The 16,009-nt window shown below is 46.2% G+C and overlaps 1 protein-coding gene across 3 annotated transcripts in view; it reads right to left on the reverse strand.

Annotated features, from left to right (window-relative positions):
• Window positions 1-16,009, reverse strand: part of MCRIP2 (MAPK regulated corepressor interacting protein 2) — a 121,886-nt gene that overhangs the window by 17,183 nt on the left and 88,694 nt on the right. The window contains exons 1-4 of one of the 3 annotated variants that reach the window (XM_063934695.1): window positions 10,656-10,813; window positions 9,868-9,967; window positions 5,202-5,326; window positions 1,329-1,424 (exon numbers count right to left, since the gene is read on the reverse strand). In XM_063934695.1, coding sequence (XP_063790765.1) covers window positions 1,329-1,424; window positions 5,202-5,326; window positions 9,868-9,967; window positions 10,656-10,707 — 373 coding nt within the window. In that variant the 5' untranslated portion in view covers window positions 10,708-10,813. Of the gene's footprint in view, window positions 1-1,328; window positions 1,425-5,201; window positions 5,327-9,867; window positions 10,260-10,655; window positions 10,814-16,009 lie in introns of those variants that run through there. The other 2 variants (XM_063934694.1, XM_063934693.1) reach the window with 2 other exon arrangements.

Raw genomic sequence — 16,009 nt, forward strand, 5'->3', positions numbered from 1 at the left:
CCGTTTTAAGACTGTTTTTTGCCAGTGTGGGTACTGTGTACAGTGTACTGAGACGCAGCTGTGTACTGTGTCTGGAGACGCATTCCGCCCCGGTTAGAAGCCATGCATTTCCATACCCTCATGCCACCATAATGGACGGCGACCCGCTAGTAGGGACGCCGGCTTAGTACTCACCAATCTTCATTCTTCTGGCTCTGTTGGGGGTGGCAGCGTGCTGCGGGAATGTACGCTCGCCGTGGTGGGGCTTGCAAATAGTTCCCTCAGGAGCTCAGTGTCCTGTCAGCGGGGAACGGGACCATTAACCCTTCAAGAGGTTGGACCGTTTCCCCCACTAAGTCCCACGAAGCAGGCAGGCTGGTGCCATCCAGTCCTGCCTGAAAATAACAAACATATAAAATAAATGCAGAAAACTCTTCAGGAGCTTCCACAAGCGTGAACGGCTCCTCCGGGCACATTTTCTAAACTGAGTCTGGTAGGGGAAGGGGGAAGGGGGGGGGGGGGGGGGCATAGAGGGAGGAGCCAGCCCACACTATCAAATACTTAAAGTGCCCATGGCTCCTAGTGGACCAGTCTATACCCATGATACCAAATGGAACCCCAGTATCCTCTAGGACGTAAGAGAAAGCTGGCCACATCTCATTGCAGGCTGTTCATGCCAAGGTGACTACAAACACAGACAGACAGCAGACTGGGAAGCAACTGCGGCCTCTCAGAATAGACAGGATAATTTTATCAGGGACCAAGTCTGCCTGCAGTCGGTATACTGTGATACAGGACCAATTTCCCGAGGTCACAGTGTTTGTGTGGGCAACTTAATGCTATATAAATTTGGGCCTAAGGGTCAGCTCTATATGTGCTTGATCACCCCCAACCTCTCTCCGCAGGAGCAATACGAATCTACACAGCCCCCTACCCCTTCCCATCACACGGACGTTGTTATATTATAGAAGGCATGTATATATAAAGCAACAATAATTATCTGCTCAATATACAGTAAATGTGTTAGAATATGCTATAGTATGATTATCCTATATAATAAAGGCTAACGCTGCTCCTCACCTCTGGGGGGGATTCAAGTGTGCACCGGCGGCCACTAGATGGCACCTGATGGAGCAATTCAACTGTTGCTCCGTTCAGGCATGCACAGCTACCGGCACCGACACTGCGGTTCTGTTTCGTCATTTTGGCGGGATGGTAACCAGTAAAACATCATAGTACACATTAGCATGCATGGAACCAGCATATGTGCAGTGACACCCCAATCAGTGTTTCACTACGCATTTCGCCGGATAACTCTGTAAAGCTGTGTGATTACTGTGTGGTCGTACCGTTAAGCGTAGGATCTGGTGATTGATCTTGATATTGTTGAGGACCGCACTCATCGAGTTCTGGTTTATTCAACTGATGCTGCACCTCCTGCCAGGCTGCGAAGAAGTAGTAAGAAAGGCCTGCAAGTGTTAGGTTCTTCATCAAATACAAACTCTACCCTAAATTAGCACCCTACAGACCAGAAGATGCGCAGCAGCCTATAGACTACAGTTTGCTCAACATCCCAACATTACACCACAACTTCTGGCTGGCATTATTCAACTTGTAGTTCCACAAGCACAGAGCAGGCAAGCCCATAGTTATTGCCTGTGCAGAGCACACTAGCCATTTTGCAGCTCAAGGAACATATAATGGTTGGGAGACTCCTTGACTTATTACAAATTATTTAGACAAAATTCACCCACGTAGAAAATAAATTAAATCCAGATTAGCAGCTGTTGAAGCCTGATCTGGGCGCAGTACACAGATGTGCTATTACATAAGATAGACTACCTTCCTAACACAACCGCGGTTTACCCTCAGAAGTACAGCATGAGGCTAGTGTATGGGAAAGATACGTGTCTTGGGAACACTACCCCGCTAATCTGTAATGTGTCCACAGTTACAAGTACAAGTTTTTTTTTTTATATGACATAATAAGGAATACAGATATAATCCATACACAGGAAATGAGGCGTGGCATTTGGTACTCTAAAGGTGGGTACACACTAATAGATATATCTGCAGATCAATTGATCGGCAGATATGTCTATGGATGGATCGGGCAGTGTGTTAAGCATACACACTGCTCGATCCGTCGGGGACTGACGTCGTGAACTGGGCGGGCGTGTGTAGACGCCCGCCCAGTTCAGCTGTCAATCACCGCCGGCCGCCGCAGCATGTGTACGGGTGGCCGTACACACACAGCGACGCGCCAATATATCGGTAGAGCTGCGCGGCCAACACTGGCCGACGGTCCCGCGATATATCGGCCGTTCAAGAGAACCTTAAGGGCCTTAAGGACTAATATCACCTGAAGGTTAGACAAGTTATGAATGTGTGCTAGAAGACGTGATGATGTTTTACTGGAATGGGTTTGTTGGGTCGACCCTATTTAGGTTGACACTCATTAGGTCGACAGGCAGTAGGTCGACACCTGGAAAAGGTTGACATCAGTGTAAGTTTTTTTTGGTGTCGTTTTCTTTGTAAAGTAACTGGGAACCCCAATTAGTACACGCGTCCCCTCGCATGGCTTGCTTCGCTCACCATGCTTTGGGTAATCATAGTCCACGTGGATCGTAAAGTATTAAAAAGTTTAAAAAATGGGAAAAAAATTGTCGATCTTTTCATGTGTCGATCTTTACCATGTCAACCTAATGCTCATGTCGACTTTTTTTTCATGTGTCGACCTAATGTATGTCGCCCAATAGTGGTCGACCTAAGGACCATATCCCGTTTTACTATATAGCTTCCTTTCCTGCTTTTCAGCTATGGGCCTAATTCTGAGTTGATCGCAGCAGCAAATATGGGGGTAATTCCAAGTTGATCGCAGCAGGAGATTTTTTAGCAGTTGGGCAAAACCATGTGCACTGCAGGGGAGGCAGATATAACATGTGCAGAGAGAGATTTAGGTGTGGTGAGTTCAATCTGTAATCTAAATTGCAGTGTAAAAATAAAGCAGCCAGTATTTACCCTGCACAGAAACAAAATAACCCACCCAAATCTTACTCTCTCTACACATGTTATATCTGCCCTACCTGCAGTGCACATGGTTTTGCCCAACTGCTAAAAAAATTCCTGCTGCGATCAACTTGGAATTACCCCCATGGTTTTGCCCAATTGCTAACAAACTTGCTGCTGCGATCAACTCAGAATTACCCCCTATGTGTCATAAGGTACAACACACATCTATGCATTTCCAAACGTGTGTAAAAGGTTGAAAAGCTATTTTAATGCCAAAGCAGTTTATCCAGCGTGTGGAACAACATTTGGCATCTATAATCCAAACATACAGTAGACACAAAGGGCCAAATGTAATGAGTGAGAGTTTCAGAAAGTGAGAGATTTGGTAAGGTTTTTCAGGTTTTTTTAAAGTGTCAATCATTTACACTGCAAAACCAGGTTGATCTTGCTGTGTAAATGATTGCCACTTTAAAAAAAAAAACCTGCAAAACCTTACCTAATCTCTCACTTTTTGAAATTCTCACTCTATTACATTTGGCCCAAACACTTAAAGGACAAGAAATGTAAAGGTAGTTTAAAATCCTGTCCTACAATAGTCTAAACCAAGCGGTAACTAGTGGATAGCTATAAAGGGCTATGTAGCTAATGCTGGCCTGAAAACAGTGTCGGACTGGGTCATGTAGGGCCCACCGGGAGGATGCAGCGGTAGGGGCCCATGTTTAGAGGTGTAGCCAGTCCACAGGGGGTGTGGCCTGCCACCTCATTGGTTTGACCAATGATTAGAATGCAACGTCTGGGCCCTTTCATAAATATATACAGTAATTTCAGCTGCTGCATGCATGATGATGTACCAGATTACTTATCAGCAATGCACTCTAGAAAGGTAACATATGTATAATTCAAGTGCACAGTTTGGAACCTAATCCTTAGAGCAGGAGGTGGGCCCCCCAAGCAGAGAGGCCCACCGCTGGTTTCCCCTGTACCCCTGTGGGCCAGTCCAAGCCTGCCTGAAAGGCACCAGTAATATAAGCACCTCACTTTTCACCCTGAATATTTCTAGTCTTTAGGAATTCTGGACATCAGGTGCCCTAATACTTCGTGAATAGCTCATTTAACAGGATTTAAAGGGGCACTTTTATTAAAAAACTTTTCTAAAAGAACAAATGGGGGTGTTTCCCATAAAAACCAATCAGAGTCTAGCTTCCATTTATCAAATACAGTTTAGAAAATGATTGGTAGAATCTGATTGGTTGAAACAGGTCACGCCTATATTTTTCCTTTTTACACTAGTCACACAGCCAGCAGTACGGAACAGTGGCTGCCAATAAATAAACCACACTACAATTGTAAATGTAATCCCCAGATGATCTCCGGTGCGTGTGCAATGTAGGACAGTGACAGGATGATTAGACTAGTCATACGATTACAACACAATCATTTTTCCCTAATTGGATTATAGATCAATTTTACCATCTACATTTTATCCATCTTCATTCTTAGTTAACAATTCAGTAAGGAACGATTGAATAAAAAAGGGGTATGTGTAGCTCAACTGTTTATAACATAAGAAAATTAGATAATCAGAAGTTTGTAAAACATCTCTGTTCCGTTACAACAAAATTGTAATGTGCGTTACCATTTTTTTATCTTGATATAACATCAGAGTAAAAAACAAGCAATCGTCTAATTAATTTCTGCATTTTTCATACTAGTATTGTTAAATTTAAGAATGAAGTCAGGGAATGCTGGCCACCGGAGCTAGCAATCTAGGGGGTCAATTCAATTAATTGCGGATTGTAATAACACCAGGAGGGAGCTTCCAAAGCTATTCAATTCAGCACAATGCTACGTCGGAGAATGCCGTACTTCCGTACTAAACATTCTCTGACTAAACTGCCTTACTGCGATGCTGTTTGCACGGCACCAGGTCACAAAAAAGCATTGTGGATCTAGTTTTGTCGGATTTCTGCTTGCACCCCCAGAGGGGTGCAAGAAGAAATCCTCTAGTAGGGGACAGCATCGCGCTGAACTGAATTGACCGCTAACAATGCTAACAATAAAAAAAATACTGCACCAGAATTTACAGTATAGGCTAAAATTACTGCACAGTTCTAATCTCCAGCCACCATAAAGTGCACAATCTCCGACAGATGGATATACTGACCGACTACAGCCCGAGTACAAGGGAAATGGGGCAGTCACTCTCTTACCCTGATATACAAAGCGGACGTTCTCTTCATGCGCTGGCGTGTAAATCTCGTCCTCTGCAGGGGGGCTGACTGCCGGGGTGCGCTTCCCGTTCACACGATTGAACACTAGTTTTGGAGTAGAATGGCTGCACAGAAGGAAAAAGATACTGGATACATTAAAGTGCGTCAGACAGACCACAGCAGCACCTACACCATGCAGACCAATGGGAAGGGGGATGAATTATTGGAAGAGATACAGCGGAGAAGTTGCCCATTGTAACCAATCAGATGTCACAGTACATAAAGTGTCAGACGCTGACTGGTATAAAAATGGGCGAATTCTCCTCTTTACCTCTTGCAGGCTTGATACATCTCCAAAATAATCTCTCTATGGCAATAATCAGATTTGTTTCTCTGGTAACTGTTTGGGGTTTTTTTTTTGGGGGGGGGAGACTATGACAAACAAAACGGTCACGTCCTTTGATCCACCCACTACGTCACTTTGGAATATAAATGGAGATACACTGTGCTCACCATCAAACCCAAAGTGGAGCACAATAAGTAAGGAAACACAGGAACATACACTACGGACCTGACCCGATAGCTGTGGCATGTACTAAGACGCATCACTGTTGCACCACCTAAGATTGCATTTACTCTATGGCGGGTGCAATTTCGCCATCTAACTATGGTCGCCTACGTCAGTGCAACTGCGTCTTTTGACAAAGCCGCTGAAAGCTTCCTGCTAGCCATCCCCACCATTAGCGCCCACTGATACTGCAACTCTCTGCATCTTACAGCGGTGACCATCAGGACGCGTGCGAAGTGAGTCTCCGACACCTGTACAGGCTGAAAACAATGGGTGCCTGTGTCCGACATTGCCACTGCACCCACCGCAGAACCAAGCTCTGCAAGCCTCATCTTCTGTAAAATGCATGCCGTAAGAAGAAGCAATACATTATTCAACAAAGAGTAGATAAAAGGAACTATATATTATCCTAGTGTTCTCTAATGCCAAATTGAAGTGGAAGGTATTCATTCCTTCTTCTGTATAATATAATATAATATAATATAATATAATATAATATAACTGCTGGGGTAGACAGGGCAGGGAACAATGTAATGAGGCCATTTAAAAAACAAAAACAAAAAAAAAACCCTGGTTTTTGTGTCATTGTATTTTCTCCTAAAAACGTCACATGACTATCTGACATCATGTGTAACCTACAACTCACCCAACATGTGTGCAGTGGTGTAAGTGTCCTATTAATCATTGTAAGGCTTATATGTATACACTGGCCAGGGCAAACAGAGATAATAGGCCGCCTTCCTGATAGGGCTGCAGGCATGCAGTCAGCACTTGGGCAGCCGGTCCTTTTGTCTTTAGATAAACTTATCACTGAGCCTACTGTATGGTAGAGGTGATATGCAGCTTAATCACGTTCTAGGCGAGAGTGTGTGTGGTGGTGGGGGTGGTGGAGGGGTAGTAGATCAAGGGTATTCATTTGTTGTAATTGGGGAGGGCAATGACCATTCTTTAGCCTGACCATGCCCCATTCACTAGCTGATTTTAGTGTAACCCCCCCTTCCCCCAAAGATTCTTGCAGATACCCAATTCTACACTTATCTTAAACCTGATGACATAGTTACCAACCATTCACTATTATATCTAGGGACTCAGAAACTAATCCAGTATAAAATACCAGCAGTCAGGATCCCGGCAGTCAGTAGAGCAACGCCGGAATCAGTCAGCGAGCGCAGAAAGTCCCCTCGTGGGCTTGCTGCTTTTGCCACACTATTATATTCCCACTCGGGTGGTACGAGTGGGAATAAGGGGCTTTGGACGTTATTCCGGCCATTGGCATTTCCCCGACTGATGGGATTCAGGCGGTTTCTGCCAGGATCATGACAGCCGGTAAATGAGCTGCATCCCTCACAAACTGCCATTCATTTTCCTTGGAGGATTTTACGTGACATAACACACAGGGGATGAGCCTTTAGCTTTACCCGAGTACCAGGGACCCATCTGACCATATACAAAGGTAGCTATAGAGGCATATTAAGAAAGCAGGGGCATCAGCCCAATGTGAATATGGAGCCAATGACGGTTAAGAGGATACTGAAGAATTTTGCACAGTGGGACGTATTTCTAGCAACTGCTTCAATAATATGGCACTGGCAGCCGCACAGTCAGACTTCGTTCTGGGTGTGTGAGTGGGTGATGCAGACCCCCTGGGTAGAGGGACACGTGTGCCCCACATACCCGGCACCCATTACAGATACCAATAGTGATTTAGTACTCCTATCAAGTTACTACAAGATTTATATAGCAGCTTCCAGACACTTACTTTATTTATTTCTGAAATTATTTTACAGATTTCTTCCTGATTCCAGAACTAGATGGAAGAATTTTAAATTATTTCCCCCAAAAGGTGCTAGTACTGCACACGCGGAGTACCACCAGAATGGCCGCACTGGGTTGCTGAGCTGAGGTAAATGCAGCAGGCCTACAAAAACAGCCTGACCTCTTCCAGCATCACCGGGGCCTACTGAGGTCATAAGACGACTGAACGAGAAGGTTAAAGGTCTGCAGCAATCATTAACTATTTGCATTTAGCTTAATATCCTATTCTGAAGCTGCTGTTTGGGGCCACATGTTGAGATAACAGGGCTAGATCGGTGGCTGCAGTATATTTGCAGTGTGAGAGGCCTCCAAAGCAATTGGTAGGAACAGGCCCATAAGAAACCATTCAATTGTGACTGCAGTCTTCAGGCGTTAGCAGCAAAAGAGCACAATGCGCCTAATTCAGTAAAGATTGCAAAATCTGCTAATTAGCAGAATTCAATCCTTCTGTTCGCAAGCTGGGGGCCGCTCATCGCAGGGCAAGGCCACCCAGCATGCTGACCGCCGCCTCCCCCCCCCCCCCCCCTTCAACAAGCAGAAATTGCGACTGCATCGAAATTTCTGCTTGTTAGCAGAAATTAACGGATGCCTCCTGCGCCCACATCTTTTTTGTAATTTTTGTGGTTGAATCGCATACTGCGACCCAACCTGAATTAGCCCCATACACAATAGACGCAGGAAATACAGGAGACAGAGCAGGTTATCCTGCATAGCTTCTGGCTATACAGGGGTCATCCCTGCTCTTTCCCACAATCACGTGGAGACACCTGTTCTGCTGCCATGGAATTCTTATCCAAATACTGGCAAGCGTGAAAGGGTAAGAATCTGATGCCAGGGAACACAGCCCCATATGGGGACGTCACATGTGAGGTATTACACTTTATATTGGGAAATACAGTACATTGTACCCATGGTAATCTCTGCTCAGGATCAGTCTGTGTCAAGTCTATAGGCAGGATGTGGGTCAGAGGGGAGTATAAACGGGTGTAGTACTGGTGACCGGCGGTCACCTTACCGACGCCGGGATCCCGGCAGCATACCGACGCCGGGATCCCGGCGGGGAGGGGCTTATTTGACAGGAGTATTCCTGTACGGGTTTATACGGGTGGTATTCATGTGACCGCCGGTCAGCTGACCGACAGTCACATGACCTCCTCCGTGAGCCCGGCGGCTCACTATCCCGATGGTCGGCATGCCGACCAACAGGGACTGTTTCCACTCGTGGGTGTCCACGACACCCATAGAGTGGGAATAGAACCCGTGACGACCGCAGGTCGCCACCGAGCCCGCAGCGTGGCGAGCGCAGCGAGCCCGCAAGGGGCTTGCTGCACTCGCCCCTCCCCGCCGGGATCCCGGCGTCGGTATGCTGCCGGGATCCCGGCGTCGGTAAGGTGACCGGCGGTCAGGAGACCACCGGTCACCAGTACTACACCCTATACGGGTGGTATTCATGTGACTGACGGTCAGCTGACCGGCGGTCACATGAATACCACCCGTATAAACCCGTACAGGAATACTCCTGTCAAATAAGACGATTATAAACCACTTTATATTTCCATAACTATATAAAACAAATCTCCTACAGGTCACGCAGCATCTAATGTCCTTGGCTTGTTACAGTAAGAGGTACATTATATCTTACAGTACACTGATCATGTTCTCTAGGGTCATAAAGGACCTGTCATCAGGAAGGTCAAAGGGTGACTCCTGATTACCCACCAACACAGCACAACAGGTAATGACTACAAGTAGGGCAGGTTAGACTTGTAACACAACTAGAATACCTAATGAATGAAGAAAGAGATAGCGACCTCATACCCAAAATATGCATTTACACTAACTTCATTCATTTAGGTTTTATATACTGTTGTTTGAGATAAGAGGCCTCGTCTATGCTAGAAAATGCTCAATAACACGCTTTAATATAAGGGAAGGCTGGTAATCCCATGCAATACATTACATTAATCGGAACTGGCTGGCTTTATATAATACTGTTATTTATTAGTACATGATACACTGTTCATTGTTCTGAGCCAATGCAGACGTCTAAAGGTCTCTATGCAAGACGGCAGGGCAGGCAGTGTAGAGTTAAGGGAACCCAGCCCCTGACACTCCCTCCTGCCTACCCCCTTCCCAATCATGTGACAATGACACTGTGCACATGGTAACCTCTGCACAAGGTCATGTAGCGGCGTTGCCTTTCACCCCCAGAGAATGGTTCTAGGGTGCAGACTCTGGTCACCCCCCAGCCCAGCCCCCAGAGACAAATCTGCGTGTGCTGACCTTGGAAGTGGTTCACAGGCGCTGGGAGAAGTGGGGCTATGCAGCTGCTGCTGCCTGCTCTTCAGCTCCTGCAGTTTAGTGTCCAGCTGCTGCTTGGGACCTGGTGAGGAAAGTACCAAAAAAAAAAACCCAGAGATTACTTGCCACAGATGTAATGGAAACGCAGACATGTAACATGAAGCACAGAGCATTCAGATGGTAAAATTATAGATCGCCTGATCTCCAAAAGGTATTGCTGGAACCGAAGCAGATGGAAATGATGCATGCTGGACACATAGCGATGATGCAGGGAGGCACACATTTATTGCTATATCGACAGCAATATTCCGTAGCGCTGTACAATTTCTCACAGTCACAGCATTAAACCAAGACTGATTAACAGATCATTAATATGTGAGTATTTTAAATACAAAAATCTAATAGTTTTTCTCTACAATAGGACACAAGGTGTGGGTAGTCACTGGTGTATATGTGTGTGTGTGTGTGTGTGTGTGTGTGTGTGTGTGTGTGTGTGTGTGTGTGTGTGTGTGTGTGTGTGTGTGTGTGTGTTTATATATATATATATAATATACATACATATATATAACCTAGGTACGATACATATAGACCTTGCAGCTCCTATGTTGGAGGTGCCATGTCCCAGTGGTCAGCTGCAGGGTAGCAGATGGTTGTTCTCCCCCAGTGACCCGCTTAGGGTGCTGTGTAGCGCTATAGAGGTGCAAGGTCAGCCTACTGCTACTGCCAGTGGTGCTGGGGTGGCTGCAGCAGGCACACAGGGTGAGGGTTACCTGTCCTCCTCTGGGTGGTGAGCTTGCTGGGTCCTCGGGTGATGGTGTACATGACGGGGAGGGGAGAGAACCGGCTGTAGGGTTAGATACCCCCTGACACCGGTAGAATCTGCAGGCTGCCTGCTGCTGTGGCCGCTGCTGCGGGCGCTTTAAGGAGACATGTGCTGAGGACACGCCCCCTCCTCACTCTTAAAGGGACTGCAGCATATATTATTATTTTGTGCTTATCTAAGACATTGCGTAACGCTAACGCCAGGCTGGGCTATCTACCTAAGCTCCTGCCAAATACAATTCAGTCCTAACCAGTGACCGGGCATGCTGCGACTTCTAGTCCCACACTAGCTAGATGGCTACCCTCTGCTCGGTACATTAGTTATATTTACTCTCCTACAGCTATATAACCGCATATGCCTGTTTGTGCAAACACCATGTTTACATGCATGATGATAGACATTATCTACCAAGATACACACAGATAGATAGATAGATAGATAGATAGATAGATAGATAGATAGATAGATAGATAGATAGATAGATAGATAGATATCAGCTGATTACAGGCTGCACAGTCTATATAAACATGACAGAAGCCCTGATAGTGATTGGCATAAGTCTGTTCACATCCTATAGTCCAGAGCGTGTACTCCATTCCACCCACACTGCTGTCTGTGCTTCATGATGCCTAGGAAGGCATTACACAAATATTGCATCAGATCACTGCTGGTGTCAGACATAATGCATCTCTACACTGCAGCTCAGTTATCACTGTATTATACAGCGTGTTACTGTAGTGTGGGTTAGTGATGAGCGGGTTCGGTTTCTCGGAAACCGAACCCCCCCGAACTTCAGCCTTTTTACACGGGTCCGAGGCAGACTCGGATCTTCCCGCCTTGCTCGGTTAACCCGAGCGCGCCCGAACGTCATCATCCCGCTGTCGGATTCTCGCGAGGCTCGGATTCTATCGCGAGACTCGGATTCTATATAAGGAGCCGCGCGTCGCCGCCATTTTCACACGTGCATTGAGATTGATAGGGAGAGGACGTGGCTGGCGTCCTCTCCGTTTAGACTAGAGTACTAGAGACACTTGATTTACTAATTTTGGGGAGCATATTAGGAGTACTACTTGCTGATAGTGTGACCAGTGACCACCAGTTTAATTAATCCGTTCTCTGCCTGAAAAAAAACGATACACAGTGTGACACAGTCACATACCATATCTGTGCTCAGCCTCAGTGTGCCCTCAGTGTGCTGCATCATCTATGTAATACGGTATATCTGACTGTGCTGAGTGCTCACTGCTCACACAGCTTAATTGTGGGGGAGACTGGGGAGCAGTTATAGCAGGAGTACATATTTTAAGTACAGTGCACACTTTTGCTGCCAGAGTGCCACTGCCAGTGTGACTGACCAGTGACCACTGACCACCAGTATATTGTGATTGTCTGCTGACCACCAGTATATTGTGATTGTCTGCCTGAAAAAGTTAAACACTCGTCGTGTGGTGTTTTTATAAACGCATTCTGCTGACAGTGTCCAGCAGGTCCGTCATTATATAATATATACCTGTCCGGCTGCAGTAGTGATATATATATATTTTATATCTCATTATCATCCAGTCTATATTAGCAGCAGACGCAGTACGGTAGTCCACGGCTGTAGCTACCTCTGTGTCAGCAGTCGCTCGTCCATCCATAATTGTATACCACCTACCCGTGGTGTTTTTTTTTCTCTATCTTCTTGATACTAGTAGCTTACTTTAGGAGTCTGCAGTGCTGAGCTGACAGTGTCCAGCAAGTCCGTCATTATATAATATATACCTGTCCGGCTGCAGTAGTGATATATATATATTTTTTATCTCATTATCATCCAGTCTATATTAGCAGCAGACGCAGTACGGTAGTCCACGGCTGTAGCTACCTCTGTGTCGGCAGTCGCTCGTCCATCCATAATTGTATACCACCTACCCGTGGTGGTTTTTTTTTTTTCTATCTTCTTGATACTAGTAGCTTACTTTAGGAGTCTGCAGTGCTGAGCTGACAGTGTCCAGCAGGTCCGTCATTATATAATATATACCTGTCCGGCTGCAGTAGTGATATATATATATTTTTTATCTCATTATCATCCAGTCTATATTAGCAGCAGACGCAGTACGGTAGTCCACGGCTGTAGCTACCTCTGTGTCGGCAGTCGCTCGTCCATCCATAATTGTATACCACCTACCCGTGGTGGGTTTTTTTTTTCTATCTTCTTGATACTAGTAGCTTACTTTAGGAGTCTGCAGTGCTGAGCTGACAGTGTCCAGCAGGTCCGTCATTATATGATATATACCTGTCCGGCTGCAGTAGTGATATATATATATTTTATATCTCATTATCATCCAGTCTATATTAGCAGCAGACGCAGTACAGTAGTCCACGGCTGTAGCTACCTCTGTGTCGGCAGTCGCTCGTCCATCCATAATTGTATACCACCTACCCGTGGTGTTTTTTTTTTTCTATCTTCTTGATACTAGTAGCTTACTTTAGGAGTCTGCAGTGCTGAGCTGACAGTGTCCAGCAGGTCCGTCATTATATAATATATACCTGTCCGGCTGCAGTAGTGATATATATATATTTTTTATCTCATTATCATCCAGTCTATATTAGCAGCAGACGCAGTACGGTAGTCCACGGCTGTAGCTACCTCTGTGTCGGCAGTCGCTCGTCCATCCATAATTGTATACCACCTACCCGTGGTGGGTTTTTTTTTTCTATCTTCTTGATACTAGTAGCTTACTTTAGGAGTCTGCAGTGCTGAGCTGACAGTGTCCAGCAGGTCCGTCATTATATAATATATACCTGTCCGGCTGCAGTAGTGATATATATATATTTTTTATCTCATTATCATCCAGTCTATATTAGCAGCAGACGCAGTACGGTAGTCCACGGCTGTAGCTACCTCTGTGTCTGTGTCGGCAGTCGCTCGTCCATCCATAATTGTATAGCACCTACCCGTGGTGTTTTTTTTTTTTTCTATCTTCTTGATACTAGTAGCTTACTTTAGGAGTCTGCAGTGCTGAGCTGACAGTGTCCAGCAGGTCCGTCATTATATAATATATACCTGTCCGGCTGCAGTAGTGATATATATATATATTTTTTATCTCATTATCATCCAGTCTATATTAGCAGCAGACGCAGTACGGTAGTCCACGGCTGTAGCTACCTCTGTGTCGGCAGTCGCTCGTCATCCATAAGTATACTAGTATCCATCCATCTCCATTGTTTACCTGAGGTGCCTTTTAGTTGTGCCTATTAAAATATGGAGAACAAAAATGTTGAGGTTCCAAAAATAGGGAAAGATCAAGATCCACTTCTACCTCGTGCTGAAGCTGCTGCCACTAGTCATGGCCGAGACGATGAAATGCCATCAACGTCGTCTGCCAAGGCCGATGCCCAATGTCATAGTACAGAGCATGTAAAATCCAAAACACCAAATATCAGTAAAAAAAGGACTCAAAAATCTAAAATAAAATTGTCGGAGGAGAAGCGTAAACTTGCCAATATGCCATTTACCACACGGAGTGGCAAGGAACGGCTGAGGCCCTGGCCTATGTTCATGGCTAGTGGTTCAGCTTCACATGAGGATGGAAGCACTCAGCCTCTCACTAGAAAAATGAAAAGGCTCAAGCTGGCAAAAGCACAGCAAAGAACTGTGCGTTCTTCGAAATCCCAAATCCACAAGGAGAGTCCAATTGTGTCGGTTGCGATGCCTGACCTTCCCAACACTGGACGTGAAGAGCATGCGCCTTCCACCATTTGCACGCCCCCTGCAAGTGCTGGAAGGAGCACCCGCAGTCCAGTTCCTGATAGTCAGATTGAAGATGTCAGTGTTGAAGTACACCAGGATGAGGAGGATATGGGTGTTGCTGGCGCTGGGGAGGAAATTGACAAGGAGGATTCTGATGGTGAGGTGGTTTAAGTCAGGCACCCGGGGAGACACCTGTTGTCCGTGGGAGGAATATGGCCATTGATATGCCTGGTGAAAAAAATACCAAAAAAATCAGCTCTTCGGTGTGGAAGTATTTCAACAGAAATGCGGACAACATTTGTCAAGCCGTGTGTTGCCTTTGTCAAGCTGTAATAAGTAGGGGTAAGGGCGTTAACCACCTCGGAACATCCTCCCTTATACGTCACCTGCAGCGCATTCATCATAAGTCAGTGACAAGTTCAAAAACTTTGGGCGACAGCGGAAGCAGTCCACTGACCAGTAAATCCCTTCCTCTTGTAACCAAGCTCACGCAAACCACCCCACCGACTCCCTCAGTGTCAATTTCCTCCTTCCCCAGGAATGCCAATAGTCCTGCAGGCCATGTCACTGGCAATTCTGACGAGTCCTCTCCTGCCTGGGATTCCTCCGATGCATCCTTGCGTGTAACGCCTACTGCTGCTGGCGCAGCTGTTGTTGCTGCTGGGAGTCGATGGTCATCCCAGAGGGGAAGCCGTAAGACCACTTTTACTACTTCCACCAAGCAATTGACTGTCCAACAGTCCTTTGCGAGGAAGATGAAATATCACAGCAGTCATCCTGCTGCAAAGCGGATAACTGAGGCCTTGGCATCCTGGGCGGTGAGAAACGTGGTTCCGGTATCCATCATTACTGCAGAGCCAACTAGAGACTTGTTGGAGGTACTGTGTCCCCGGTACCAAATACCATCTAGGTTCCATTTCTCTAGGCAGGCGATACCGAAAATGTACACAGACCTCAGAAAAAGACTCACCAGTGTCCTAAAAAATGCAGTTGTACCCAATGTCCACTTAACCACGGACATGTGGACAAGTGGAGCAGGGCAGGCTCAGGACTATATGACTGTGACAGCCCACTGGGTAGATGTATGGACTCCCGCCGCAAGAACAGCAGCGGCGGCACCAGTAGCAGCATCTCGCAAACGCCAACTCTTTCCTAGGCAGGCTACGCTTTGTATCACCGCTTTCCAGAATACGCACACAGCTGAAAACCTCTTACGGCAACTGAGGAAGATCATCGCGGAATGGCTTACCCCAATTGGACTCTCCTGTGGATTTGTGGCATCGGACAACGCCAGCAATATTGTGTGTGCATTAAATCTGGGCAAATTCCAGCACGTCCCATGTTTTGCACATACCTTGAATTTGGTGGTGCAGAATTATTTAAAAAACGACAGGGGCGTTCAAGAGATGCTGTCGGTGGCCAGAAGAATTGCGGGACACTTTCGGCGTACAGGCACCACGTACAGAAGACTGGAGCACCACCAAAAACGCCTGAACCTGCCCTGCCATCATCTGAAGCAAGAAGTGGTAACGAGGTGGAATTCAACCCTCTATATGCTTCAGAGGTTG

The sequence above is a fragment of the Pseudophryne corroboree genome, chromosome 7 (genome assembly GCF_028390025.1).
Source record: "Pseudophryne corroboree isolate aPseCor3 chromosome 7, aPseCor3.hap2, whole genome shotgun sequence".
NCBI classification, from domain to species: Eukaryota; Metazoa; Chordata; class Amphibia; order Anura; family Myobatrachidae; genus Pseudophryne; species Pseudophryne corroboree.